The sequence below is a fragment of the Lutra lutra genome, chromosome 17, assembly GCF_902655055.1.
Source record: "Lutra lutra chromosome 17, mLutLut1.2, whole genome shotgun sequence".
In the NCBI taxonomy this organism is placed as follows: domain Eukaryota; kingdom Metazoa; phylum Chordata; class Mammalia; order Carnivora; family Mustelidae; genus Lutra; species Lutra lutra.
Window position 1 is genome coordinate 32,870,101 of NC_062294.1, and position 24,624 is coordinate 32,894,724.

Genomic DNA, 24,624 nt, shown 5'->3' on the forward strand with positions numbered 1-24,624 from the left:
GGTCCTTTCCAGTTTTCAGTTTCTGTTATTCTGCAAAAGTCTTCCTTGGCGTTGCCATGCAGCCCGTATTTTATCCAGGGACAGTGCTCAGAGTTAAAAGGCAGAATAGTTGCTAGAAACAAATGTGCCTCCAGAAACCTCAAGCCCTCAGCCACAAAGAAAATTTCACAGCATACCAATGCAGTGGAAAATTAAGTACATGTTTCACTAAATAGAAACAAGACTACTTTGGTAAGAAGAACATTATGCTTTCTGGGAAAGAAACTATGCTAGCAACCTTTTATTCTCCTGGAAGCATGTTTTCACACACAAATGCCAGCGGCCTCGGGTGATCCTAGGATACTGGAGTATAAGGGTACTCACGTGTTCACATCCTCTAGCTTTTGAAATACCTGGTAACTCTTAAATTCCAAAAAAAAAGCCATTCTGTTATATATAAAATTTAAACATAATGTTAAACTAAGTTCTCCTTTTTGAAGTTAGTACTGCAAAGAATACTTAGTACTTATTCATGCTTTCTTTTCTACAAACGTTTTGATGATGTAGTCAAGTTAAAAAGCATTCTCTTACGTTGGAAATTAAATTATCTGGATTGAAGGAATAGACAGTATTGTCCTGGTTCCCAAACATACTCTCTTGGTATAATTACGTTTAATTGCTTTTCTTCCCTAGTTAATGACAGAGTAAGTGCAAACTCACATTGTGAGAAAGAAATGCATCACTTTAAAAATTAATGACAAATATGCAATGAGAATATTCTTGAATATTTTTAGGAGAGAATTCAGAGCCTGAAGCAGAGCATAGAATTCATGGCAGACTTGCAGAAAAGTCGAAAGCAGAAAGATAGAACAGACACCTCGCAGAGTGGGGAGGACAGCGGCTGCTGGCCGAGAGAAAGGGAAGACTCTGGAGATACTGAAGCACAAGCCTTCAAGAGTCCCAATAAGGAAAACAAAAAGTAAAGAATCTTTGGAATATTTAAGTTAAGCTATCTTTTTCAGACCATTAAGGGGGGAAAATACTGTTTCAGTGCCTGCCTTGGGAAGACCAAGTCATGGTTGGTTTTTGGCATGAAAGTCCATTTTGGTGATAATTCCCATCTTCTCATACAAAGCACTATATGGAATTGTTTAAACATAGCTTAGAAAACAGTTCTGACTGTGTATTCTTATGAAGGTAGTTTTAAAACCAGTAAATTATCTTTAGGGACTTTGTGAATTTATTGAAATAGAACTCTCTGTTGAAGAAAAACATCTGCATTTGTTACCTCATTCCATAAAGGGTCTGAGACCATAAATTCAGCCTGCGCATAGTCGAAGCTGCTTCCTGAACGGATGGGCCGTTGCTGAGGTGTGTGTGTGGCCTCCACCAGACGGCACCTGGTAGGAGCGGTAACTCAGCACTGGTCCCCCCAGGCAGCCCCGGCCGTGGCCGGGCGCGCTTGTGTCCACCTGCTCCCACCACTGACTGACCAGCAGCCCTGAGGCCCCACACCTCACTGTCCACTCCGGAAGAGGGTTCTAGTGAGCAGGCTGGGATTTCTGTCGGCGTAAGGCAAAGAAAGTAAAATTGTGATGTACTCTTATTCTGTTTCTAAGATTTGTATAATTTAAAATGTATCTCATTTTAAACTTAGAAACTGGACTTTAAAAAGAAAATGATGTGTCCCTTTTGAGGTAGAATCCATTTGTGTGACTGCATTGAGAAAAACGCCCAAGACATAGCGCCGGACACACACAGGAGAGAACTGAGCCGAGCGTCAGGTCGGCCTCGCTGCGCGGGTGTCACAGGTGCTCCCGGGCCGCCGGAGCAACAGAGCTTTAATGGGCCACCGTAGTGCCAATGGCTCCGATTGAGTTGTGCTCCCGTTTGGAACTGATCTTAATGTTTTCATCTTATCTTTTTTTTTTTTTTTTTTACTTAGTATTAATGTGTGTTTACAGGAAAGACAAAGATACACTTGAAGATAAATGTAAGAGCAATACTATAGAAAGAGAGCAGGAGCAGATAGATCGCATCGTTAAGGAATCTGGAGGGAAGCTGACCAGGCGGCTTGTTAACAGCCAGGTGACTGGGCTTTGTCTGTCTTCTTCTCACCACCTACTGTGTGGGGCGTGCAGTCAGATTGCTTGTGCACTTTCAACCCATACCTGCCGTAGAGCAGTTCAGTACAACACGCAGAGAAGTCCGTTTTAATAATTTATTTGTAAAGTACATGATGAATCTTTTCCTCTGTTACTGGATTTTAGTGCGGTTAATGTGTTCTAAACTTGGAAAATGAACATTTATACTCTGGCCTCTTGAAATCATTGTTTAGCACATTGGTTTAAAACGAAGTGGATTAATATGTGACTTTCAGCAGTCACTCCCCTCCCCTGGTCTCCAGTATCCTCCTCCTTTAATAGAGTAGGCAGAACAGAGGGACCTAAAGGCCCCCCCCACACAGCTCTTTACCATCCTGAGTTCTCCCTAACCTTCATTTCTGCTGTGCATTAGCCCTTGTGTGTATGGAGCCAAGTGGGAAAGTCAGTATCTAAGTATAACAGTAATAACTCTTAATACTAGTTTGATTAAGTTTAAGGCTCTCTAGTATGAGATATGTATACGCACATGTACTTGCATACGAATGCGGTATATATAGAATGGTTTATGACATTTGAATACTTCGGGTCATTGCAGTGTGAGTTTGAAAGGAGAAAACCAGATGGAACAACAACACTGGGGCTTCTCCATCCTGTGGATCCCATTGTAGGAGGTAAGTCCACAGGTCATAACGTGCATGAACTTGCTGCTTGGCAACAAGCAGCAGTCTGGGTGACACCGAGCAGTCCGTCTGTGGCAGCTCCCCCAGAGAACTTGGCCAGACACCATGCATTTTGGCTGATAGCTAGCCCGAATCTACCTCCTCTTCAAGCAGGTGCTATATAGGTCCAGGGTTCTCTAGAATACAAAGTCCCTGGAATAGCAGACCCACCAATAAAGCCGGAAAATGACATAATTTCTAGCTCTGGCTCTAAGACACCATGGTATGTACACTCAGTATTTCGGGAGGTATCTCAAAACTCCCTTATCATAACATCATAAATCTGACTGGCTTTTTAAATTTTAGTGACTAGAACACACATGCATGCCCTGTAGTTCCATACTAGTCACGGGAGAACAGGTCTGCTAATGCCGTGTTTCGCTGTGGCTGGTCGCAAGTTGGTAAAGGTCGGGAAGCATGGCTTTAGAACCCCAGTCATATTTTTATTTTCTCAGGTGGTATTTTAATGGCGATAGTATAGGGAATAGTTTGAGATGTGACGTAAGAAGAACTTTTCGTCATTCATCTGAGGGGGAGGAGCGTATGTCAGGATAAGCAAACCTGAGAATGTTACTTTATAAACACCCATTTCATGCTGCCATCATGAGAGAGATCACCAGCCACACAGAAACGAGTGATGACACTTCAGTGAACAGTCTCCAGTACTTACCATTGTGCTGCAGGCACAGCCTGGGAGCTGGAGGTGGAGCAGGGTGTAAGGTAGGGAGCAGAACAGGAGAGAGGAGTCCCTTCCCCTTTCGTCTGGGGTGGCGAGTGGAGGAACGAAAGTGAATCATCGTGTGAGGAGCCGCATCCCGTCCGCCGTGAGGAGGGCAGCTGTGACAGCACGCAGCAGAAGCAGCCCTGGTGTCGGGGCCAGAGAAGGCTTCTTTATTCCTTAGCGAGGTGATGTTTAGATTGGTCCCCAAAACACAAGGGTGAGGGGTGAGTGTAAGAGACCTTGACGCATCTCTGGATGCATTTGAGGAGTGCACAGGGAGCCCACTGATGTCTTCGAGCATCGCAGTCCACTCTTGAAACACTGGCAGGGTTCCTTGGCTTAGAAGAGGAACTGGTGTTGTCCAGGGTAAGAGGAAAAAAAAAACTCACTTTTTGCTTTTTATGCGAACTTTGCGTAGTAGAAGTGTCTGTGGTCTTGGATCAACGGAAATGCTGCCAGACTGAGAACACTGCTCTTTGTGGTATAGTCGTGGTAAAGATTTGGTGGTAAGGAGATGCAGCTAACGATTTAGGTGACATCTTAAGATCTGCCCCTTCTCTTGTCCCACGGTCTGTCTGCCCTTGCTCTGCTGTCTTGCCTTTCCGTTCCTGGAGGCAGTGTCTCTGTGGCCCAGGCTGAGCTCTGCACATGGCAGCAGCCCCCAAAGGGCCCATGTCCTGCTGTGCGGTGGGAGCTTTGCCCCTGTTCACTTCTCAGGTTCATCTTCCCTTGCAGACTGCTTGCTTCAAGGGAGAGCAGACCCAATTTAGGTGTGCCACATCTCTCCCAGGCGCTTTCATTCTGTCACCGTGGTCACCTGTGGCCACAGCCTGTATTCTGGACAGTGGCGGGGGAAGTAGCCTGCCTCATAGGTACTAGTTTTTCCTGAATATATCATGAGTTCTTGTCTTTAATCAGGTATTTTTTCCTTAGTCTTTTACTAACCTTTTCTACTGGTTTACTTCCATCAAAGTTAAGTTTCAACCTTTAAATCCTTAATTATTTTTTTAAGTGAAATGCAACATGATTATAAAGAATTGCAAGAAAACAGTAGAGTATGATGAAAAGGATCGGCTGCAGGTGCTGGCTACGCTTCTTCCTTGCCGAGATTTCTGTAGGTAACTGTTGGGTGTAGGAAGGGCCACCCAGGCTCCTGGACAGAGTCACAGAGACCGCATGAAGCAGTGTGCGTGCACACAGCCCGCGGAGCCCCCCTCGGCTCCTGACCGTGTGCACCTCCCACACTGCTTTTCCGTTTCAGAACCAGGCTACTGCCCCGTGAGACTGGGAATGACAACTGGAAGGCTTCAATCTGGAGTGAATACTTTGCAGGGGTTCAAGGAAGACAAAAGGAACAAAGTCACTCCAGGTAAGCCTTCGTGTTTCTCTTCTCACCCAAGCAGTTAGGGGAGGGAAAAAGCATAATTACCATTTCTTTAATTCTCTTGGTGGTATTTTTGCAACATGAATCAGCTGTTTTATTAACTCTGGAAGAAGCTGTAAAATCAGCTATTAGTATTCAAAGTGAGTTTTATGCTTGCTTTCTTCTGTCTCCCCTTTGTGGGGAAAAAGTCACTTGAGTTATGACTCCCCAGGGATCTGGGAGGGGGAAATACTTACCTTGGATTTTTTATACCTGTCAGTGAAGTAGTAAAATTAGAAGGGAATGACCTTTAGTAAAACAAAAATTAGATTGACACACAAGTAAAAGAATAGTACTGCAGTATTGGATTTCTGTCGACAGTGTTCTACTTGAATTACGGGCCCTACAGCTCTTACGCTCCACATTATGACTCCACATTTGCAAATATTAGCAAGGACGATTCGGATCTGATCTATTCAGCCTATGGGGAAGACTCTGACCTTCCCAGTGATTTCAGGTGAGTGACCGGTTCGCCGGTGTCCTGAATGCCACGTTCTCCTGAAACACTGACAGACCTGTGAATATCCAGGGGGCGTGGTCCGAACCCGATGGGTAACCCGGGGACTCCTGGGACACATGTAAGTCCTGCGGGGGGAATAAGGTCACCTCAGGGAGGAAGCGAAGGGCAAGAGCAAGTCCAGGACGGAGCCCTGGAGCCTCCGCCTCAGAGAGTCTTGTTTCTGTCTGAAGGTTGCCCCAGGAGCATTTCATTTCACTGTGTTCTTGATGCTCTTTAGTTCGCTCGAGGTGATAAAGGTGTCACTGGTAAATCTGTAAATAGGGTGACAGACCTAAACGGAGATTCTCACACCTGGCACATAAAGTGAGGCGTGTCTGATGGAAACAGTTGACTGGGATAGAAAGATTCAGCCAATGGACGATTTATATGGAAGTGACATTCCAGCTCTCTCTGTTTCAGCATCCATGAGTTTTTGGCCACATGCCAGGATTATCCTTACGTGATGGCGGACAGTTTACTGGATGTTTTAACGAAAGGAGGCCATTCTAGAACCCTGCAAGAGTTGGAGATGGTAAGAAGGCTGCTCAAGAAATGGGTAATTTATTGTTGGCTCTGAGCATTAGTCACTCAGTGTTATGAAACCGTGGGAGTCACCAGGGTGACAGCTGAGCTGCATTCCCCTGAAAAGCCAGGCCGGCCTGGGTGGGGACCTCGGGTGGAGGACAATGAACGGAAATGGTAAGTCAGCTACCAGGGTCTGTGAGGGCCAGAAGACCGTCATTATCTCCCGATCTTGGGAATGTAGGAATCAGAATGGAGTTAACAACTCAGAATTCAGCTCGTGCTCTGTACCCTAACAAAAAAGGAAAGTGTTGCTCACTGGCTTGAAACTGAGTTGACTAAAATGATAATGTCCTTTCCTTTATTATTCAGTAACAGCACAGCGGTGGGGTCACAAGGAAAAAAGTAAGAAGTTTCCTCTTTGCTCTCTGCCGTTAACACCTGTAAACTGTCTCCAGTTTAGTTGGCCATAGTTCATCATCTGGAATAATCACACCCTCAGCTCAAAGATTAGAACCAGAAAATGTCCCTCCTGATAAGTAGAGGAGAGTCAAGCTCTACAATGTCCTTGTCACCGTAGGTAGAAGAACCCTGTGTGTGTCTCCGGGGGTCCTCTTCCTGAGGGCTGTGGCTGCTGTTGGCTTGTCCTCTGCCCCCACGAGGCTGCTGGGCTCTGGGTGACTCGGCGGTGCTGGGTCAGCACCTCAGGTTCAGTGAGAATTGCCGTACGGTCTTCATGCAGGAACGGCTTTCCTCACGTGACCTAAAAAAAATGCCACTTCACATCTGTAACCCTTCCATGAATCTGAATTAATAGTCTTCAGCTACAATTGAAAGCTTTCCTTTGGTTGGGTAGGGCAGTAGATTTCAGATCTAAAGTTTCTCTGTTGATCCAGCATATCTTTGCAGGCTGTGTCTTAGAAAATTTTAAAAAGTTATATATAAGGATACATCATTTATAATTTTTAAAAATTGGGAATTGGTTAAAAAAATCATAATATAGCCTTTCAAAAAGATCGCATCATTATTGATTTTCATGCATGATGCATTTGTCTGTTGTTTGTGTGTGTGATTTCTGACAGGTAGGATTATAGGCAGCTTTCACGTTCTCCATAGCATTTGAATATTTTATAGTAATCCTCTCTTATCCGAGAATGTTGCTCTCTTATTGCAAAATAGTCCCTAGAATGCCTCTATTTTCTGCTTGTGCTAGACTCACCTGTTGTTGAAAACCGACTCCCATTTATTAGGTACTTCTGTGCTATTTACCAGATACCTTCATATATGTTCATAGCTTTTTTGCTCAGGCACAGAAAGATCAATCTTGAAGTACCAGTAATAGGTACTCTTGACACAAGTACTCTCAAAATGCCCACTTGCTGTATCTGACTTGTTTTTTTTATTTCAAAAATTAAATTCCAGTAATCCATATTCTTATTCCTTATCTTGAAACTCTTAACATTTTTTTTTATGTTCCTTGATATTTACCTCTTTAATATATCTTTGAATAAAACGTTGTTTGTCTTTAAACTTCTAGTCATCACCTGAAGATGACAGCCAGACTGGGAGCCTTGACTCTGAAAAAGAAATGGAGGTGATTGTATTTCATTCTTCGTAAAAAATATTTAATGGGAGGTTAAGCCAAAAGGCCCAAATGATAAAGCTTTATTTTAAAAGAACATTATTTGTTGCGTATCTTCATAAATAACAGCACTCTCTCCGCTGGGGAGAGTGGGGAGCGGGCAGCGGCTGGTGCAGCACACGGGCCTGTGAGCCAGGGCCGGCCCCGCCCACCACACTGCATAAATGTACGCGCTATAAGAACGCAGATTGCAGACACCCGCTGCTCTGCATAGCCGAGGAGGTCCTCCCAGAGAGCATACTGGGCCCGCTGGGCCTAGAAAGATGAAGACATTCTCCCAGCAGGCAGTGGGAAGTGGGCCGAAACTGCAGGTGTAGTGACAGAAGCAGACACAAGGGGACAAGGCCCATGTGCAGAGAGCACAGTTGGCATGTGAGCATGATTTATGAGCAGAGGAGGGGAGGTGCGGAGGCCTGCACAGGGGAGGCCCTGACGATGGAGAAGCTGAGATTTTGCCCCAGAAGACGGGAGGCTCTGAGGAAATGTGGAGGGGGAGAGGGTTTGGAGGAGGAGACTTGTGAAGGGCTCTGGGGCTTGTCTGAGTAAAACTCTGACGAGCGTGGCAACACAAGGGAGGGGACTAAAGAGAACACAGTAGAGGCAAGTATAGTAGAAGCCAAGTCCACCACCTCAGGCTCAGGCTCTGCCGCAGGAGAGCAAGCATATACACTGGGGCCAAAACACTGCCTGTGAGCCTCGGTTTCCGAGGCATCGTCCCAGTCCACCAGGAACTCCAGCTCCAGTGGCATAGACAGGACCAAGGCCCTTGTTCCTTCCATCTTTAGAGAGGCTGCCGGGTGGAACAAACAATGGGTGTTGTGTAGGACACGTCATTTCATTTTCGGGAAGTACTCCTTTGTGGATAGTGTTCGGCCCAGATTGGGGAATGGCACTCTACAAGTATTCTGGGATGGTTTTGTAGGTATCAGAATTGTAACTCCAAAGTGAATAGGTGGATAACGTGGCCTGGAAACACAAACCATCTTACAGAGGTCTCATTCTAGCACTGCTGGGGCTTAACAAGCCCAGGTAATAACTTTTTTTTTTTTTTCCTTTTTTAAAGCAGATTACAGAAATAGAGCCAGCGGGGCATTTAGACTCCAGCAGTCGGGACCGGCTCACAGCACTGAAAGCAGTAACAAATTTTGGTGCTCCTGTTGAAGTTTTTGACTCTGAGGGTGAGTGTCCCTTCATGACCTGGGCAGTCACGATTTAGTGTCACATTACTTCAGATTGACACTGCCACTAACCACAGGAAGATCTTGACTGGCCATGCCTCCGTGAAGAGTAAAGCATGTCTCTAGTGTTGATTTCTTTTAAGGGGGATTACTCCTTTGAGGAGAGAAAACTAGCCAATAAGTAGCAAAACCCCAGCGCATAGGACACACTTAACCGCCCAAGGTCAAACACAGGTGGGTCCATGTTTTCTTTAGTTTGTTACTCTTCGCACCACACAGAAGCTGAAATGTTCCAGAGGAAACTTGATGAGACCACCAGATTGCTCCGAGAGCTCCAGGAAGCCCAGAACGAGCGTCTGAGCACCAGACCCCCTCCCAACATGATCTGTCTCCTAGGTCCATCGTACAGGGAAATGCATCTCGGTATGTTACACCTCTGGTAAAAGGAGAATGGGATCCTTAAAGGGAAAACCTTCTGAGAAGTGACACCACTGTCAGCAGCACTGAAGTGAACCACGGATGGTTTCTTTATTGCATTTACATAGTTGGCCCTTGAACAACGCAGGGGTTAGGGGTGCCAGCTGACCTCCTTCCTCCCCCGTCCCACGGGTTGAAAATCCATGTGTAATTTTTTTTTTTTAAAAGAGATTTTATTTACTTATTTGACAGAGAGAGAGAGATCACACGTAGGCAGAGAGGCAGGCAGAGAGAGAGGGGGAAGCAGGCTCCCCACTTAGCAGAGAGCCCGATGCGGGACTCAATCCCAGGACCCCGAGATCATGACCTGAGCCGAAGGCAGCGGCTTAACCCACTGAGCCACCCAGGCACCCCCATGTGTAATTTTTGACTCCCCCCAAACTTGAACAGCCTTCTGCTGACTGGAAGCCTTACCTACAAACAGTCAACTAACATATTTAGTATGTCGAATGTATTACATACTGTTTCTTACAGTACAGTAAAGAAAAGAAAATGTTAAAATAATAACGAAGAGAATAGGTTTACAGTCCTGTGCTTGTCAAAAAAAAAAAAAAAAAGATTCTTTGTATCCGTGGACCGGCTCACCTCCAGCCCCTGCGGTTCCAGGGTCGGCTTCGCATTGCTCTTTTGTTTTTTGTTCATTATGTAAAGGAACCATGTTTTAACACCTAGAACTGTTTCTCTTTTCTTTTCCCTAGCTGAACAGGTGACCAACAATCTGAAAGAACTTGCACAGCAAGTCACTCCAGGCGACATCGTTAGCACGTACGGAGTTCGAAAAGCAATGGGGATTTCCATCCCCTCCCCCATCGTGGAAAACAACTTTGTAGATTTAACAGAAGGTACGTGCCCTTTGTTTTTGGGAGGACGGAGGGCTGTTGTGAGTAAAGGAACATCAGTCCTCTCCCCTCGAGGAACACTGGAAAAATTATCTCTGCGTGTTGACATTGTATAAAATGTTTTTATTAATTCTTTAGACAAGATGTAAGGGAAACAAAGATTTGACACATTTGCAAAAAAAAAAAAAAAAACCAACCCTACAATGATACGCTAGTAGTACATCTAGTCTTTAACCTTGGACGAGGTAAAGGAGAGCTGTCAGCACTTAACTCCTCTGGATGATACCTTTACCGTTTAATTAAAAGGGGAAAAACGCTGAATGAGGCTGTAACTTTTCCTTTCAGATTTTGAAGAACTGAAAAGGACTGGTGTTGCCGAGTGTGGACCTGATGGGATTTGAAGTTCACTGGTATTTCATTATATATTATGTACATATTTTTTTTCATTCTTAACTTGGAAATGCTTTTCAGAAGATATTAAATATTTGTAAATTGTGTTTTTAATTAAACTTTGGAACAATTAATTTTAATGTTCCAGAGATTGGACTTGTATTAGGTAATAAAGCTGAGCCTGGGACTATGAGCCCTGTTGGTGCTGTCAGCTGAGTTGCCCCTTGACCTTTCCCCAGGGCTGGGTCTGAGGGGGAAGTGATAGAGAAACACTTAAGAAATAAAACAGCCTTTTCGGGACCCTTCGTTAAAAGCAGCAAGTCCGGGGCACTGGGTGGCTCAGTGGGTTAAAGCCTCTGCCTTTGGCTCAGGTCATGATCCCAGGCTCCTGGGATCGAGCCCCGCATCGGGCTGTCTGCTCAGTAGGGAGCCTGCTTCCCACTCTCTTTCTGCCTACTTGTGATCTGTCAAATAAATAAAATCTTCCCCAAAAAAAGGCAGCAAGCCCCCCCAAATAACAACTCCCTCATTTTTCCGCATTTGTCAAAACTCATTAAAGAAATTACAACCAAATAGTTCCTGACTTACCAGATTTCACCTAGATGATTTATCCGAAGAAGGGCCTCATGAGAAAGGAATAGGATGGACTCAGACCTGTTGCCATCCCGAGTGGGCCTGGGCACAGTTGGGTCAGAATAGTGACAGTGCCGCTTTCCTTGGGGCATACAGACAGGACCAGAGCTCAGATGCTTCTTTAAAATCCCTATCCAGTGAGATTTTCCATCATTACACTGTGAAAACAAATACTAGTAGATTCTAAGATTATTTTAAGTGCGTGTCCCCGGCATAACTGATGGGAATGCTGTCCTCCTGTAGAAGGATGAGGTGATGAGGTACCTCCCCTATGCCACTCTTCCTGTCCCCAGCCCCCCAGAAATCACACCAGAAGCTTCATAGCACTAACCTGTCCAGTGGTACTGTTTGGTTTAGTTTTTCCATTTTTGAGAGGGTCACTTAGAACCACAGTAAAAGAAGCTAAATAAGAAAGGAAATCACAGAACTTAAAGCAAAGTTTACATTTCTGTTTACTGTGTCTCCCGGGCCACCTGTGCCTCAGCATGTCCCTTGAACTGAGAGTCCTCTACTTTTATCTTAAAATACAAAGGTCGGCTGCTTGAGCAGATAACGGAGTGGGAGACCGGGAGACATGTGGCCCTCTTCCCTAACCAGGCACCACACGGCAGCCTGCTTCAGGGAACCCGACTTGGGCTGTACGGAGCCCCTATAAGACTCCCCTGCCCCTGGATGGAAGCCGTTTTTTTTTTTTATTTTCCTGACTTTGAAAATGAACATTTAGCAAGAATAAGTGGGGTGAAGGGAAACTGATTCTCCAACACACCCAGTCTTAAAAATCTACTGAAAACCGGGGCGCCTGGGTGGCTCAGTGGGTTAAGCCGCTGCCTTCGGCTCAGGTCATGATCCCAGGTCCTGGGTTCAAGCCCCACATCGGGCTTCCTGCTCAGCAGGGAGCCTGCTTCCTCCTCTCTCTCTGCCTGCCTCTCTGCCTACTTGTGATTTCTCTCTCAAATAAATAAATAAAATCTTTAAAAAAAAAAAAAAAATCTACTGAAAACCATATGCCCAAAGAACTTCAAAATTGTTATGTATTTTATCAAGTCTTTTTTAGAGCTTAATTTTAATCTTTCAGTTATTATTCAGGCAGTAATCTTCTCAAGCAGACCAAGAAAACACTGAAATTCAAAACACTTTAGGACATTGTTTTTCCAAATTGCTGATTTAATATATGAAAGGCTAAACAGAGTAGAAACGCTGGTACTTTATAAAAATGAAGTATAACATTTTGAAACAAATGTTACAGATCTATAAATAGTCAGTATACAGAATAATTCCTAGTTATTCATATGTACCTTCTCAAAACCTGGTTTTGGACATGATCTATTATATACACCATGTATGCAGTGCTCAGTGATCTTCTGTTAGGAAATTTTCTTAATGAAGACTTCAGGTGTGACTTTCACTGGAGTCGGGGAGGCCACCTTCACACTGCCCCATGGCCCCTAGGAAAGGTCAGTGTTGGAAAAGGTACTTGTCCTATCGTAAAACAGAATGACACCTGTGAGGAAAGGGCCCAGCCCCTGGAAAACACACTGAACAAAAGTGACAGCAGGTGCCTTTTAGGGTCCGTCCCACATGGTGGTCGGCACATCAGAAACTCAGAACTTCCAAAATGTGCTTATTGGAGCACCGTGCTTGAATTGGAAATAAAAGACAGGACTGGATTTCTGTTGTTGAAGGATAAAAGTAACTCAAATATTGCCAGAGTAGAAGTAGGCCCGCCTCAGCCCCAGCACACCTACATGCATCCATATTGTATCTGTGACAGAACCTTCCTGAACTCTTCAGGGGAGCCCTGCTGCGCGGCCCTGGTCGCTGCCAATTAAGTGTAGGGGTCACAGTGCAGTACTCACCGGAAACCATTCCTTTATATGAAAAGTTGGTGCAGAAAAGCAGTCTTTAAATGAGGTTATTCCCTTTAACAGCATTTTTGCCATAAAATCCCTTTGGACGGCAAGTTCTTGTACCTCGTTCATCTCTCTTCTAGTGACACGCAGGCCTCGCGGTGCTGGCGCACCCGGCCCCTCTGGCAGACCGGGTAAGCCCCTTCTGAGGCTGACAAGCCCGCAACCAGGGTCCGAGCAGGCCGCGGGGTCAGCTGCAGTCCTCCCTGCCCTTGGCTGCAGCCCTGCGTCCACTTTTGAAGTCTCCCATGTGCAAGATTTCCCAGAATGGCGGGGGGTTCCCGGAGGACCCCGAGCTGGGAATCCCTGCTCTGTAGTGGAGTGCGGCTGGGGGAGAAACCCCGGGCACGCTCTGGTGAGGAGGCAGCGAAGCTGATCCAGCAAAAGGAGGGGGCCGTTCGCTTCCTTCTCACCTTGATACACAACTCGGGCTGACTTCTGATTCTCAACAGCTGAAGCTCTGAGACTCAGCTCGCAAACCTGGCTTTTCGCACTTGCCCTTGATCCCTGCAGTTCAGAGCAAGACCGTCCCAGCGTTTCCGAGCGGGCTGGCTTCCCACATGGCCAACCTCTGCACGCTTACGTGGAGTAGATGTTTTTCATTTTGAAGCTCTTCAAGTTAGGTGTGAGGACTAAAGAAAAGGAAGGAAGCGCTACAGGTGGCCCGCATCCTGTCTGCACACTCCACTCCTTTCCACCACAGAAGCTAAGATTCCGCGGAAGGCTGCTGGGGAGCGCCCACACAGGTCGGACAGGTCGGGGAGGGGCGAGGAGGTGGTGCCCGACTTCCTGGGCTACTGCCGCTTGCCTTCCTGCCGGGAGCCGCGCTCCGGGCCACACCTCCCCCGGCTAGGCCACTTCAGAAACGAACACTAGACGGGAGGTCCCTGTGCCATGTCAAGGGTTAAAAAAGCACACCGGGGGGGAGAGACTTTGTCTAGCATCTAGGAAGTCATTAAGAAGAATAAAACCTCCACTAATACTATAGCCATTTAAAACAGACACCTGCTAGAGATGACAAGAGGCAGTAAGTGTCCACTGTGGTTTTTCCTCCCTACTACATAAAACCACAGATTGAAAACAGCCTTTTCAGCTCTATTTCCTGGAACGCCTGCGTGAGAAATGGAGAATCCTGCAGCTGATCGGCTAAGGAGCAAGGAGTGCCCAGCCCATCCTGGACGACTTGTCCGGGTTCTGTTCCTAGAAAAGACAGGTCCCGCTTGTGCACTCGTAGCCAGGCAGGGTACGTGTGGCGCATGGGAGATGGCCACAGCACCGAGGGGACTGACCTGCTGACCCGCATGAGCGAGCCAGTCGCACGGTCCAGAGGCTGCGCTGCAGGCTCAGATGGCACGTGAGGCCCGGCTGCCCGTGCGTGGCAAGACTCTGTGGTAGCCTCGGGGTTGGGGTCTGACGCGCCTTCCCAGAAACCCTCTGGCACAAGTCCGAGGGAGCCACGCACAGCCATCTGCTGGGTAGTGACCGCCAAACCCCGGGAATGCCTTTGTGACTGGCGTGGGGATGAGGGGTCCCCTTGGCTTGTCTCGGGGAAGGAAATCCACTTCCAGCATGTTCTGCACCTACCAGAAGCCCTCAGTTCAGTCCCAGCCCTTGGAACTTGGCAGTGTCTGTACAGACAAAGTAAGTCCTCAGCTCGCCTTTGCCTTTGACGTTGATCAGTCCCCGGCATTCGCAAGAGTAACCTAGTCCCTGGAGGGTGGCGCACGTCTCTTCAGTAACCTGAAAGGAAGAGGACGGCCGTCATGGGAAGCAAGAAGGACACCTGCTGTTGGGGGTCAGGCAGAACCAACCCCGGAGCTGCACACGTGTCTGGTGTCCCTCGAGCACATCAGGGCTAACCGATGCGCGGGTCCCCCTGTGGTCATAGGGGCCCCAGGTGAGTTGTACCTGGATCTTGCCAAGTTCTCCAGTGCTCTCCATCCGGCTAGCAACGTTGACCGTGTTTCCCCAGATGTCATACTGAGGCTTCCGTGCCCCGATCACTCCAGCAATCACGGGCCCGTGGTTTATGCCTGAAGGGGACATTTGCAGCTGGTGTGTCAGAGAGGCGGAGCCTCAGGCTCTCTCCTTGGCAGCCACAGAAAGCACTGACAGCTGAAATGGGGGTTGGAGAGAGCTCCCCAAGCCCGTGGCAGGAGCTCTCATTCGGGGGGCAGGAGTGGCGCTCCCCTGGCAGCCCTCTTCCAGCTGCTCGCTGAGAGATCGGGCTGAGGTTTGCACTTTCCTAGCATCTGCTCATCTCCCAACACAGGACAAACGGGCTTTGAGCACCAGCCCTGTTAGCTAACACCCAGTAGTTAGATTAATAACTTGCTTTGTTCTCAGTATGTTTTAAGACTTATGGAAGGTGATTTTGGGGTTCTCAGTTTTCCCTTCTCTTCCTATCTCTCAAAACTTTCAAAGGTAAGTTGATAAACAATGCAAACCAAGAGTAATCGCCCCGTCGCCAGCGTTGTAAGACAAGAGGGAGTTGTCAAACCTTTCCTGCCGCACCGTGCAGTGCCCTGTCAGACCTGAGCGCGGGCGCGCGGGAGCCACGGGCCCCAGCCTCCCACCCCGAGCGCGGCCCAGCCGGCTCTCCGGGCCCTCACCGACGCGGAGGCGGAAGGAGTTGAAGGAGTGCCGGTTGATGCCGTCCAGCTTGCTCATCAGGGCGATGCTGAACTCCACCATGATGCCGATGTGCGCGCGCTGCCGCTCCAGGTCCTGCGGGACAGGGCGCTGTGTGCGGGAGCCGGGGGGACCGTGCCCCGCCTTCCGGCCTCCACTGCGTGACCCCAGGCTGACCCCCGAGGTCCTCTGCCCTTCCTCATAGGACTGGGCAGGAAGGGGTGTCTCCCCACCCCCTCCCCCATGTCAGGTGAGGTGGGACAGGTCTGGGACCTGTTGAATCCCTCTGACGTGAGACTGGGACAGGAGGCCACCAGCTCAGCCCCGTACCTGGTTCTCGGTCCCTGAGGGGCTGCTGAGCCCTGCAGCCGCCATGTACGTGCTGCCGATGGTCTTGATCTTCTCCACGCTGCTGAACTTGGGCTTCAGGAGCAGCTGTGAGACAAAGGGACACCCTGAGGTCTGAGAAGGGGTGGGGTCCTTCCTGCCGCTGCTCCTAATGCCGACATTTCTCCCGCTCGCCCCCCCCCCACCCCCCCCGTGAGTGGACAGCCAAGTCCATGCAGGGACGAGGTTTCTGGTTCTCTCCTCCTCTCTCCCTACTCCCCGGCCCTCCTGTTCGCATCCGGACTCTCCTTCTGAAGGAGCAAGTGCAGCCTGATAGCACCTACCCAGAACCTCGAATGTTTGCAGCTAAGAATGAGATCCGGGGCGCCTCATGGCTCAGTCAGTTAAGCATCTGACTCAGTTCGGGCTCAGGTCATGATCTCAGCGTCCTGGGATCGAACCCCACGTCAGGCTCAGTGCGGAGGTAGAGTCTGCCTAAGATTTTCTCTCTCCCTCTCCCTGTGTCCCTGCCCCCCTCTTCTGTGCTCTCTCTCTAAAATAAGTAAATCCTCTTAAAAAAAAAAAAATCCCAAACTGATGGACTTCTTCTGGAACGGTTGGCAGCATGGCTTCGCTGGGACTCAAACTACACAGACCCCCTTATCCACTCCCAGACCCCAGTGGCTGCCACGCACCGCAGGGTCCCGAGCCCCGCGCAGCGTGTGCTCCTTCGCACACGAGCTCGCCTGTGGCGAGGTTTAGTGGAGAGAAGTCAGGCACGGAGAAAACAACAGGGCCACGTGCCCTAACAAGTGACGTGGATGGTCCCGCTCTCAAAACATGTTCCTGTGCTGTATTCATGCCTCCTCCTCCTCGTAATGAGATGAAGCGCAGCACAGGGCGGGGATGCTGCGACGTGGTGTCTGGCCACTACAGACCTTCTGGCTGTGTCGGGGGGTGGTCATCTGCCAGAGCGTGGCCACAGATAAAGGGACTGCTTCTTTCTTCAAGGACCTAAATCTGACCTTAGCCTGCTGCCCCGCGCAGAGGAGATGACAAAGTGCTTATGGAGGGAAACAAGGAAAAAGACACACGTGTCCCTCTCCTGATTTGGGGGGTGCTCCCGGCCCGCACCCTGCCCTCCTCCAGCCAGCCGTACCTCATCAAAGTCGGCAATGATCTCGTTCAGCAGGCGCAGACACTCCAGCCCCTCCTTGTTGACATCGCACTCCGTGTAGAAGACTTTGAAGTCCGGCACGGACGCGAACATGACACACACGCAGTCGTAGGACTGATGGTACCAGTCCTGAATGGGGGCGGGGAGAGGACGCCCTTGTGCCAGTTGCCCCGGGGAAGGGGACAGGCAAGCACAGGGACTTGGCCCCTCGGCCCGGCCCACTAAACTTTCAGGGGAGGGGGGCACGACACAAGTGTCGCTTGGCCTGTCTTACGCCTGAGCTCCTCTCTGGGGGCTGTTAAAAAATAAAAAGATTCTGAGCCCTGGTTTGGGCAGTTCAGGCTCAGGGTGGTTCTGCCTCTGCGCTCCCCTGGGTCCTGTGGCTGACGCTGAGCGCCAAGGGGGCGGGAGAAGGTCAGTCAGGAGGCCTGGGTCCTAAGCCCTGGGGCCTGTCCCCTCTTCTGTAAAATGCTGCTGCACAGAACCTGTGAACTATGCACGTTTTCATCCGCATGGACCGTCTAGACCACCAAGGCCTGGACGTGCAGCCGATGCCCAAACCACACCACCGGACGGCCCTGTAACATGGGTGAAAACCACGGGCCCCCGACCGCAGCCATACCCTCCATCTCTCCCTACCCGGGCAACCCAGCCCCTGCCAGCACCACACCTCATTTAACTTGTCACCAATGAAGTGAGCGGCCACGTGGGCAGGCAAGACATTCTCCAGAAGAAGGCGGTTCACATTCTCCATGGTTTCAAACTCCTCGTGTTCCTTCTTGAACTTGGTCTTCCACAAACAGTCCAAGCGGCAGTAGTAGTCAATCTGCAGACAGCAGGCAGCGTCGGTGTCCTGGCCGTCGTGAGCGGGGACGCGAGGACACCGAGCTGCGGGTGGGACACACGAGCAGCTCCGGGGCCTGCTGAGCCAGCCCCTCAGCGCTTCAACCCTGCGTCCCCGGCAAATGTCACCAGCTCAACGGCCACCTCCCTGTGGCCTCAGAATCCCAGTCAGCCTCGGCTCGGTTCACAAGTGACCCATGCGACCAAATGTCACTGGTGTCCTGAGGGAAGGGGAGGTGAGAACTTGGGGACCACCACCCTGAGGACCAGGGCTTCCCTAGGGGACTGTGCGCTGTCTCCCACGCCACCCCTGCCCGGCCATGTCTCCCCGCTGAGCACGGGCCACCGGGGCTTCCCGGGCCCTACCTGTCTGGAGAGCATGAGGAGGGTGACATAAAACAGAACCAGATAGAAATTGATCATCACCTTCGGGTCCTTCCACACACACGGTGGGGAGCTGCGGGACACGAAGGGAAGAGGCCAGAGTCACTCCTGCTCCCGCTGCCCCTCAGATGCCCCAGCTGGCGGGGCTCAGGGAGGCAGAGGGGGACAGACTTCTGCCCTCCGGGCACAGACACTAGACAAGCCACTATGGGTTGGAAAGAGAAGAGGCTTTGACTGGAAGGTGGGGAGGCGGTGCTGTAGTGACGGCTCGGCTCACACCAGAGTCTGAAGGAAAAGCCCTGCAGGCAGGTGAGGGAACAGCCGAGCATGCCTCCAAGTCAGGGACTTAGAGTTTGGCAGAAGGAGTTTGCCCCGCCAGTAGACCCCCGGGAGCAGGTTTTGTTCTGGGTCCCCAAATTCCACGGGAGCCAGGCCCCTCTCCTCAACCTACCGGGGCCGAGAGCCCCCAGAGGCACCCACACACTGTCCCTTCCCATGCCACAGGGGTCAGCCACCTGTCCAGGGACAGGCTGGAAACTGTTCTTTCCAGAATTCTGTGGAGATCTGGCACATGGTTCAAGGAGGGGGAGCAGCCTAGAGCTGAAGCCCCCGCCCCACTCCACACCCCCAGAATGGCATAGACACCGGAGGACCCAGGAAGCCTCCGTGGGACTCGGGAAGTCCCCCAGAGAACCTGCAGATGAGTCCCACTCTTCAGCTCTGAGTGTAGACCTGGGACCATCCGGTCCCCTTCTATAAAATGGAGACGGTGCCACCTGCCAGCCCAGCCCCCCCGGGGTGTCCAGTCCAGATGGGACTGCAAAGGCAAATGCAGCACGGTTTGACAGGACACCCCACGGAGCACACTCGAGACGGGTGGTGGGACTGGGGGTGCTTCAGGCCCCACCTGAGGGTACCGTTGGTCTCGGTGAGGTTGGCCACGAGGCCACAGCAGTCCAACTGCCAGCACGGGTGGATGTTGAAGAGCACCAGGTAGGCCACCAAGGCCGTGGTCAACAGCACAACCTTCAGCTCCAGGCTCATCCGCAGGAAGACCGAGCAAGCGACAAAGGCCAGGATGCAGCTACAGGTGAAATACTGGGGGTTGGGGGGAGGGGTCCGTCACCAGGAAGCAGCGCCTGCACCCAGGGTCACCAGGAGGGGGCGCGCCTGCAGGGCCGGCTTGCTGCCTCTGAGCCCCCTTCCAGCACCAAGACCTTCCGAGCACCTGGGTCACTGCTCTCCTGCCTCAGTGACCTCTCTTAGCAAAGAGGAGACAACAGAATCTAGAACTTTGGGGCATCGCACTGTTTTCACTGTATTTTCACTTCTACTTATGGCAGGTAAACTCACTGAAGGGAGAAGCAGAAGTAACTGCAACTGCAGTAGCCTGTAGACGGGACAAGGGAGAGGGCAGCGCTGTGTACACACCCAACAGCTTCCCACCTCCAGTTCTGCCCAACCGAGCTTGCCCTCCCCAAAGGGCATCACTGCCCAGGTTACACTCCTGCTCAAGATCATGCTGTGGATCCCCACTGCCCCCAAAAGAGAGACCAAGCTCTCTATCCTGGCGCTCATGCTCCTCCCAATTTAGACCAAACCCCACTCTGGGTCTACATCCCAAATGTCGCCCCCGCTCTCACTGCGTGCCTCAGCTTTTCTCCCTGTCCCCTCTCTAGCCCCTGCCCAGCAGAGACCAGCTTGAAATTCACCACGGCCCCCTGAAGTCCCCTAGCCCTCCACTGCCACCCATCAGGATCCCCAGGCCCAGCTCCCGCTGTCGGCCTGCCCAAGGCTCCAGCACCCGTGAGGCCCACCAGTCCACCTCTCCAGGCCCCTCCTCGTCCACGGGCCAGCTGTCAGGTGAGCTGTCAGGAGACAAGTCTTGGCATGAGGTGCTCCTGCCCTCACACCTTGGATGAAGCCACACCAGCCCCAAAGACCCTGGGTCCTCCAGGACCAGAGGCCACCTTGACCCTGTCTGGACCTTACTCTCCCCACCTCCTGGGAAAGGCTGGACTCTGCTCTCCCGCAGCGGGGCCTCAGGCACTCAGGCAGAGCACTGTGCAAGAGCAGGACCATCTCAGGGCACACAGGACCCAGGGGTCTGAACCAGGGCCCAGCCCAGCCCACACTCACCAGGAGGGGCTCACACGTGTTGCCCACATCCATCGGGCTTGGGCTTGTCTGGTTGCCCTCAGGCAGCTCTGGGGCCAGAAAAGGCATCAGCAGCTACAGAGGAGACAGGTCACCGTGAGTGGGGAGCCCAGGGACCTGGGATTCCAGGACCTTCCTGGGCTGAGCAGGGCCAGGGGTCAGCAGGGGCCCGAGGCCTTCACGAGCGGCATGAGCATCTCGTGCCAGACCCGCTCCAGGAGTGGCCAAAGCGCCCCGCCCCTCCTCCACGGGCATCAGCTTCGAGGTGGGGAGGGGTCTGGGGCAGAGGAGGCTGCAAAATGAAGCCCCGTGTGCACCGTCACCAGAGCATCGGAGGCCGATTCGGGGCTGGGGGGAGGGCAGGGGAGAAGCTGGGATCAGCATGGTCAGTGAGCCCCCTTCTCCAAAGGTAACACAGGGTCTCAGAGCCACAGAGAGCCCCTGACTCGAGAGGTCAGAGCTGGGAGGACCAGCAGGGACACATGTTGTCTGCAGCACTGAGCACACGAGCCAGGCCTAAGAAGCAGGGGCTCAAGTCCTCCCAGCCGGTGCCTGGGGCCACTCGCCCCTCAAGAGGGAACAGTCTCAGAGAGACTAAGCCACGGCCTCCCCAGGATGAAGAAGGCAGAGGAAGCCAAGAACACCGATGGTTCAAGACATCCCGTCCTTGGAGGGGCCAGCCACATCAGCTCTCTGGGGACCCTGGGTCCTCATGTGAAAAGCGAAAGGGAAGGAGCCCAGGCGGGCCTCTGGGGGCCTTGGGGAGCCTGCCCCCGGGGCCCTGCAGAGCTACACCAGACACAGCCCTCAGGCGGGGGACTGTGGGATTCCCGAGCCTGAAGGTGCCCAGGGTCAAGGACTGGCTCCCTCCCCCCAGGGAGCACACCCAGGCCGGCAGGCTCCTCCCCAGGGCTCACTGTCCCCACCCACCCCCAGAACTCACCAGGTTGACGATGGCGACACTGAGCAGGCTGCCAATAGTCAGGACGGCCAGGGACAAACGCAGCAGGGGCTGGGTCTCCACGCTCTCAGAGATGGCCTGCAACACCCCTCGGGCCGGGCAGCACCTCTGTGGAGTCGTGGGGTCAGGTAGCCGCCGCCAACACACGGACAAGGACCCCTTGGTCCAAGTGCCCAGCAGACGTGGGGGCTCCCGAGAGCTCTGCTAGGGATGGTCCGCAGTCCCACCACGCCCCGTGCCCAGAGCTTAGGACCCATGGGGTGCACAGACAGAAGGGACATCCCCACCCTCAGAGCCCGGGGACAGCCGCAGCCACTTGGGGGCCACCAGCAGCCCAAGGAAGGTGGAATCACTGGGAGAAGTGCTCTGCAAACTGTCGCCTGGGCAGGAGGGGCGTGGAGGGCCAGTGGGTCAGGGCCCAGCCAGGGGCCTCCCACTCACCAAGAACTCATGGGCGAAGCACAGCCCCAGCACCAGCGCCACCACACAGGCCACCAGCCCGAAGGGCAAACCGAGAACAGCCCTGCTGGAGAGCAGAAAACCCTCATTCTGGGGGCCATCTGCCCAGGGCCAAGCTGCAGGCATGCTCCCCAACCCCCCGACCCTGACCCCAACTGTCCGGCTCCCGGCCGCCTCCTACCCCGACCCCCATCTACACGCAGCAAAGGGGCTCTCTGAGAACCATGGTCCAGCTGCCCCACTCATGACACCCGAGGCCTGGTGTACGGATTTAAGGGCCTTCAGACCCACGACCGGCACAGAAGTACCAGAGAAGGGCTTCTTCTTGTCTCGTCTTTACGAAGCACATCCTAAACCCTAATCCGAGAGGATCCCTTGGCCTCACCACCCTTCTAGAATCCACCAATAGCTGACCTTACTCCTTCCCTGTGACTTGCCCTGTTCACCCCCCACCAGCAGGGGCCGTGCACCTGGATAGGGCACAAAGCCCTCTGAGCCTCAGTTTCCCACATCTAAGAGGGAGCTGACAGTGGCTACGATTCTGGGAGCCTATCCTTCTGGGACAGCAAATGCCTCAGGCCACATGCCCACAGGGCAACACAGCTCTCGGGTCGGGAAGGCCTGCATCTTGACAGGACTAGCACGTTCGATGGAATCAAAAGCAAGCACTGATGACCCCAGGGGTGGGGGCCCAGCCCCTGGTCCAGTTTCTGGGACTCCAGGTCTCAGGTCACTGAACTCAAAGCACCAGCCCCTCGCGCACAGCGGACAGCGCACGCAGGTTTTCCGGGGGCCCTGGGTCGACCCCAGTGGGCCCACGCATCCCACTCAGCCCGACTGACCTGCGCAGGAGCAGGACCTGGACCAGCAGGATGCAGACGAAGATGAGGCTGGCACAGGCGAAGTAGTGGCGGGCCCGGGGGATGGGCGCCAGGCGGTACTGGGGGGCGACAGGGACGGTCAGGGCCACTCGCTCCAGCCCCTTCCCAGCCCACCCTGGCTCCAGTTAACCAAAACTGACCCTGGGGTCACCTGGGTGGCTCCCTCAGTTCAACATTCAGCTCAGGTCATGAACTAAGGTCATGATCTCAGGGTCCCCCTCAGCAGGGGGTCTGCTTCCCCCTCTCCCCCTGTCCTCCACCCTCTCGTTCATGCACACATTCTCTCTCTCAAACAAATAAATGAATCTTTTTTTTCTTTTAAAGATTTTATTTATTTATTTGACAGAGAGAGAGATCACAAGTAGGCAGAGAGGCAGGCGGGGTTGGGGCAGGGGAAGCAGGCTCCCTGCTGAGCAGAGAGTCCGATGTGGGGCTCCATCCCGGGACCCTGGGATCATGACCTGAGCCAAAGGCAGAGGCTTTACCCACTGAGCCACCCAGGTGCCCCAACAAATAAATCAATCTTTAAAAAAACAAACACACCTCACACCCTCCTTGAGTTCCAGGTGATGATGGGACATCATCATGACCAAATGACCTTCATTTGGTTCCTTGAGGCCTAGAACCCATCCCTTCCTCTCCCCCACCCAACCCAGGTCTCTGACTCTACTTCCCAGGTGCCTGAGAAGCCCATGGCCCCAAGCTTGTGGACAGGAACCAAATCTGAACTCTGGGGCTGGTGGTGGGTCTGTCCTCCCCCAAACCCAGGAGTAAGGCCAGGCCTAAGCTCCTCGCGAGCAGGTGGGGGAACCCCGTGCTGCCTACACCCCTACACCAGGCACAATCTCATGACCTTGGGCCACAAAGGTTCCTGCCACGGGTGAGCAGACTGGGGCTCAGAGAGTCCAGCAGGCTGCCCGGAGTCACACAGCTGCTGGAAGGCCTGCCGGGCAGGCTTCCTTCAGACCCCAAGCTCCTCACCGAGGTAGCCCTGGACTCAGGAAGCCCCAGCCAGAGAAAGACACCCCCCACCACCACCAATCCTGGAGGCCGAGAGGGGAAAGAGGTCCCAGCACCAGAGCTCTGTGGCCTGGGGCCACCCTCTCGGGGCCACCTTGTCCAGCTATATGAGGTTTCAAGGACATACATATGTGCCTGGGACACAGCCAGAAACCAGTAGGTCCTCAATAAATAAGTAAACAGTTGTGTTACAGCCCAAAAGCATGTAGTTGTAGCAGCCAGAAGGGAGAACCAGGCCAAGGCGCACACCGGCCCCTGAGGCTGAGGTTCTAGCCTGTGAGGGGAGCGAAGGTCTCCCAAACCCAAGTGGGACACGTCAGGTCCCGGAGTGAGGGCAACAGGAAGAGGGTCCAAGCCAGCCCTAGCCAAACGGGGTGATCCCCCACCACCCTCCCCGAGCAGACGACAGACATGGAGCGTCGGCTGCCCCGTGGCCTGCACCTCTACCCCACCCCAGGCCTAGAGCCCCTATTCTGGGGCTGCTGGGGGACCCTCACCTCTCGCTCGAAATCCTTCTCCAGGAAGATGGACCCAAAGGTGGAGAAGTCATCGGACTTGGAGCAGCAGGGCCTGAGCGGGGGCGGGCACAGGCAGTGAGACATTGGGCCTGGGGAAATCGGGGGCCCACCCTTGGGAGGAGATGGGGGAGGAGAGAGGACCCACCCTCAGGAGGCGGGGGGGGGGGGGAGGAGGGGGGAGAGCAGATGGGGAGGAGGGAGGGGGAAAGGAGGTGGGGGAAGGGGGGAGTGG

At 52.3% G+C, this 24,624-nt stretch overlaps 2 protein-coding genes across 16 annotated transcripts in view; one reads left to right on the forward strand and one right to left on the reverse strand.

Annotated features, from left to right (window-relative positions):
* BRD7 (bromodomain containing 7) overlaps window positions 1-10,934 on the forward strand; it is a 36,053-nt gene extending 25,119 nt beyond the window's left edge. Inside the window, exons 7-18 of one of the 5 annotated variants that reach the window (XM_047710032.1) lie at window positions 774-958; window positions 1,944-2,067; window positions 2,680-2,755; window positions 4,786-4,893; window positions 5,269-5,404; window positions 5,867-5,978; window positions 7,506-7,562; window positions 8,674-8,788; window positions 9,044-9,211; window positions 9,964-10,107; window positions 10,450-10,514; window positions 10,734-10,934. In XM_047710032.1, coding sequence (XP_047565988.1) covers window positions 774-958; window positions 1,944-2,067; window positions 2,680-2,755; window positions 4,786-4,893; window positions 5,269-5,404; window positions 5,867-5,978; window positions 7,506-7,562; window positions 8,674-8,788; window positions 9,044-9,211; window positions 9,964-10,107; window positions 10,450-10,505 — 1,281 coding nt within the window. In that variant the 3' untranslated portion in view covers window positions 10,506-10,514; window positions 10,734-10,934. Of the gene's footprint in view, window positions 1-773; window positions 959-1,943; window positions 2,068-2,679; window positions 2,756-4,785; window positions 4,894-5,268; window positions 5,405-5,866; window positions 5,979-7,505; window positions 7,563-8,673; window positions 8,789-9,043; window positions 9,212-9,963; window positions 10,108-10,449; window positions 10,688-10,733 lie in introns of those variants that run through there. The other 4 variants (XM_047710031.1, XM_047710033.1, XM_047710034.1 and 1 more) reach the window with 4 other exon arrangements.
* A 1,199-nt stretch (window positions 10,935-12,133) lies between these two features.
* Window positions 12,134-24,624, reverse strand: part of ADCY7 (adenylate cyclase 7) — a 54,002-nt gene continuing 41,511 nt past the window's right edge. For 9 of the 11 annotated variants that reach the window (XM_047710024.1, XM_047710025.1, XM_047710023.1 and 6 more), the window contains 13 exons: window positions 24,372-24,444; window positions 22,816-22,913; window positions 21,956-22,040; window positions 21,497-21,622; window positions 20,536-20,628; window positions 19,304-19,494; window positions 18,379-18,469; window positions 17,840-17,995; window positions 17,152-17,298; window positions 15,996-16,100; window positions 15,647-15,761; window positions 14,943-15,067; window positions 14,085-14,774 (listed from right to left, as the gene is read on the reverse strand). In XM_047710024.1, the coding sequence (XP_047565980.1) occupies window positions 14,628-14,774; window positions 14,943-15,067; window positions 15,647-15,761; window positions 15,996-16,100; window positions 17,152-17,298; window positions 17,840-17,995; window positions 18,379-18,469; window positions 19,304-19,494; window positions 20,536-20,628; window positions 21,497-21,622; window positions 21,956-22,040; window positions 22,816-22,913; window positions 24,372-24,444 (1,552 nt within the window). In that variant the 3' untranslated portion in view covers window positions 14,085-14,627. Of the gene's footprint in view, window positions 13,667-14,084; window positions 14,775-14,942; window positions 15,068-15,646; window positions 15,762-15,995; window positions 16,101-17,151; window positions 17,299-17,839; window positions 17,996-18,378; window positions 18,470-19,303; window positions 19,495-20,535; window positions 20,629-21,496; window positions 21,623-21,955; window positions 22,041-22,815; window positions 22,914-24,371; window positions 24,445-24,624 lie in introns of those variants that run through there. The other 2 variants (XM_047710028.1, XM_047710030.1) reach the window with 2 other exon arrangements.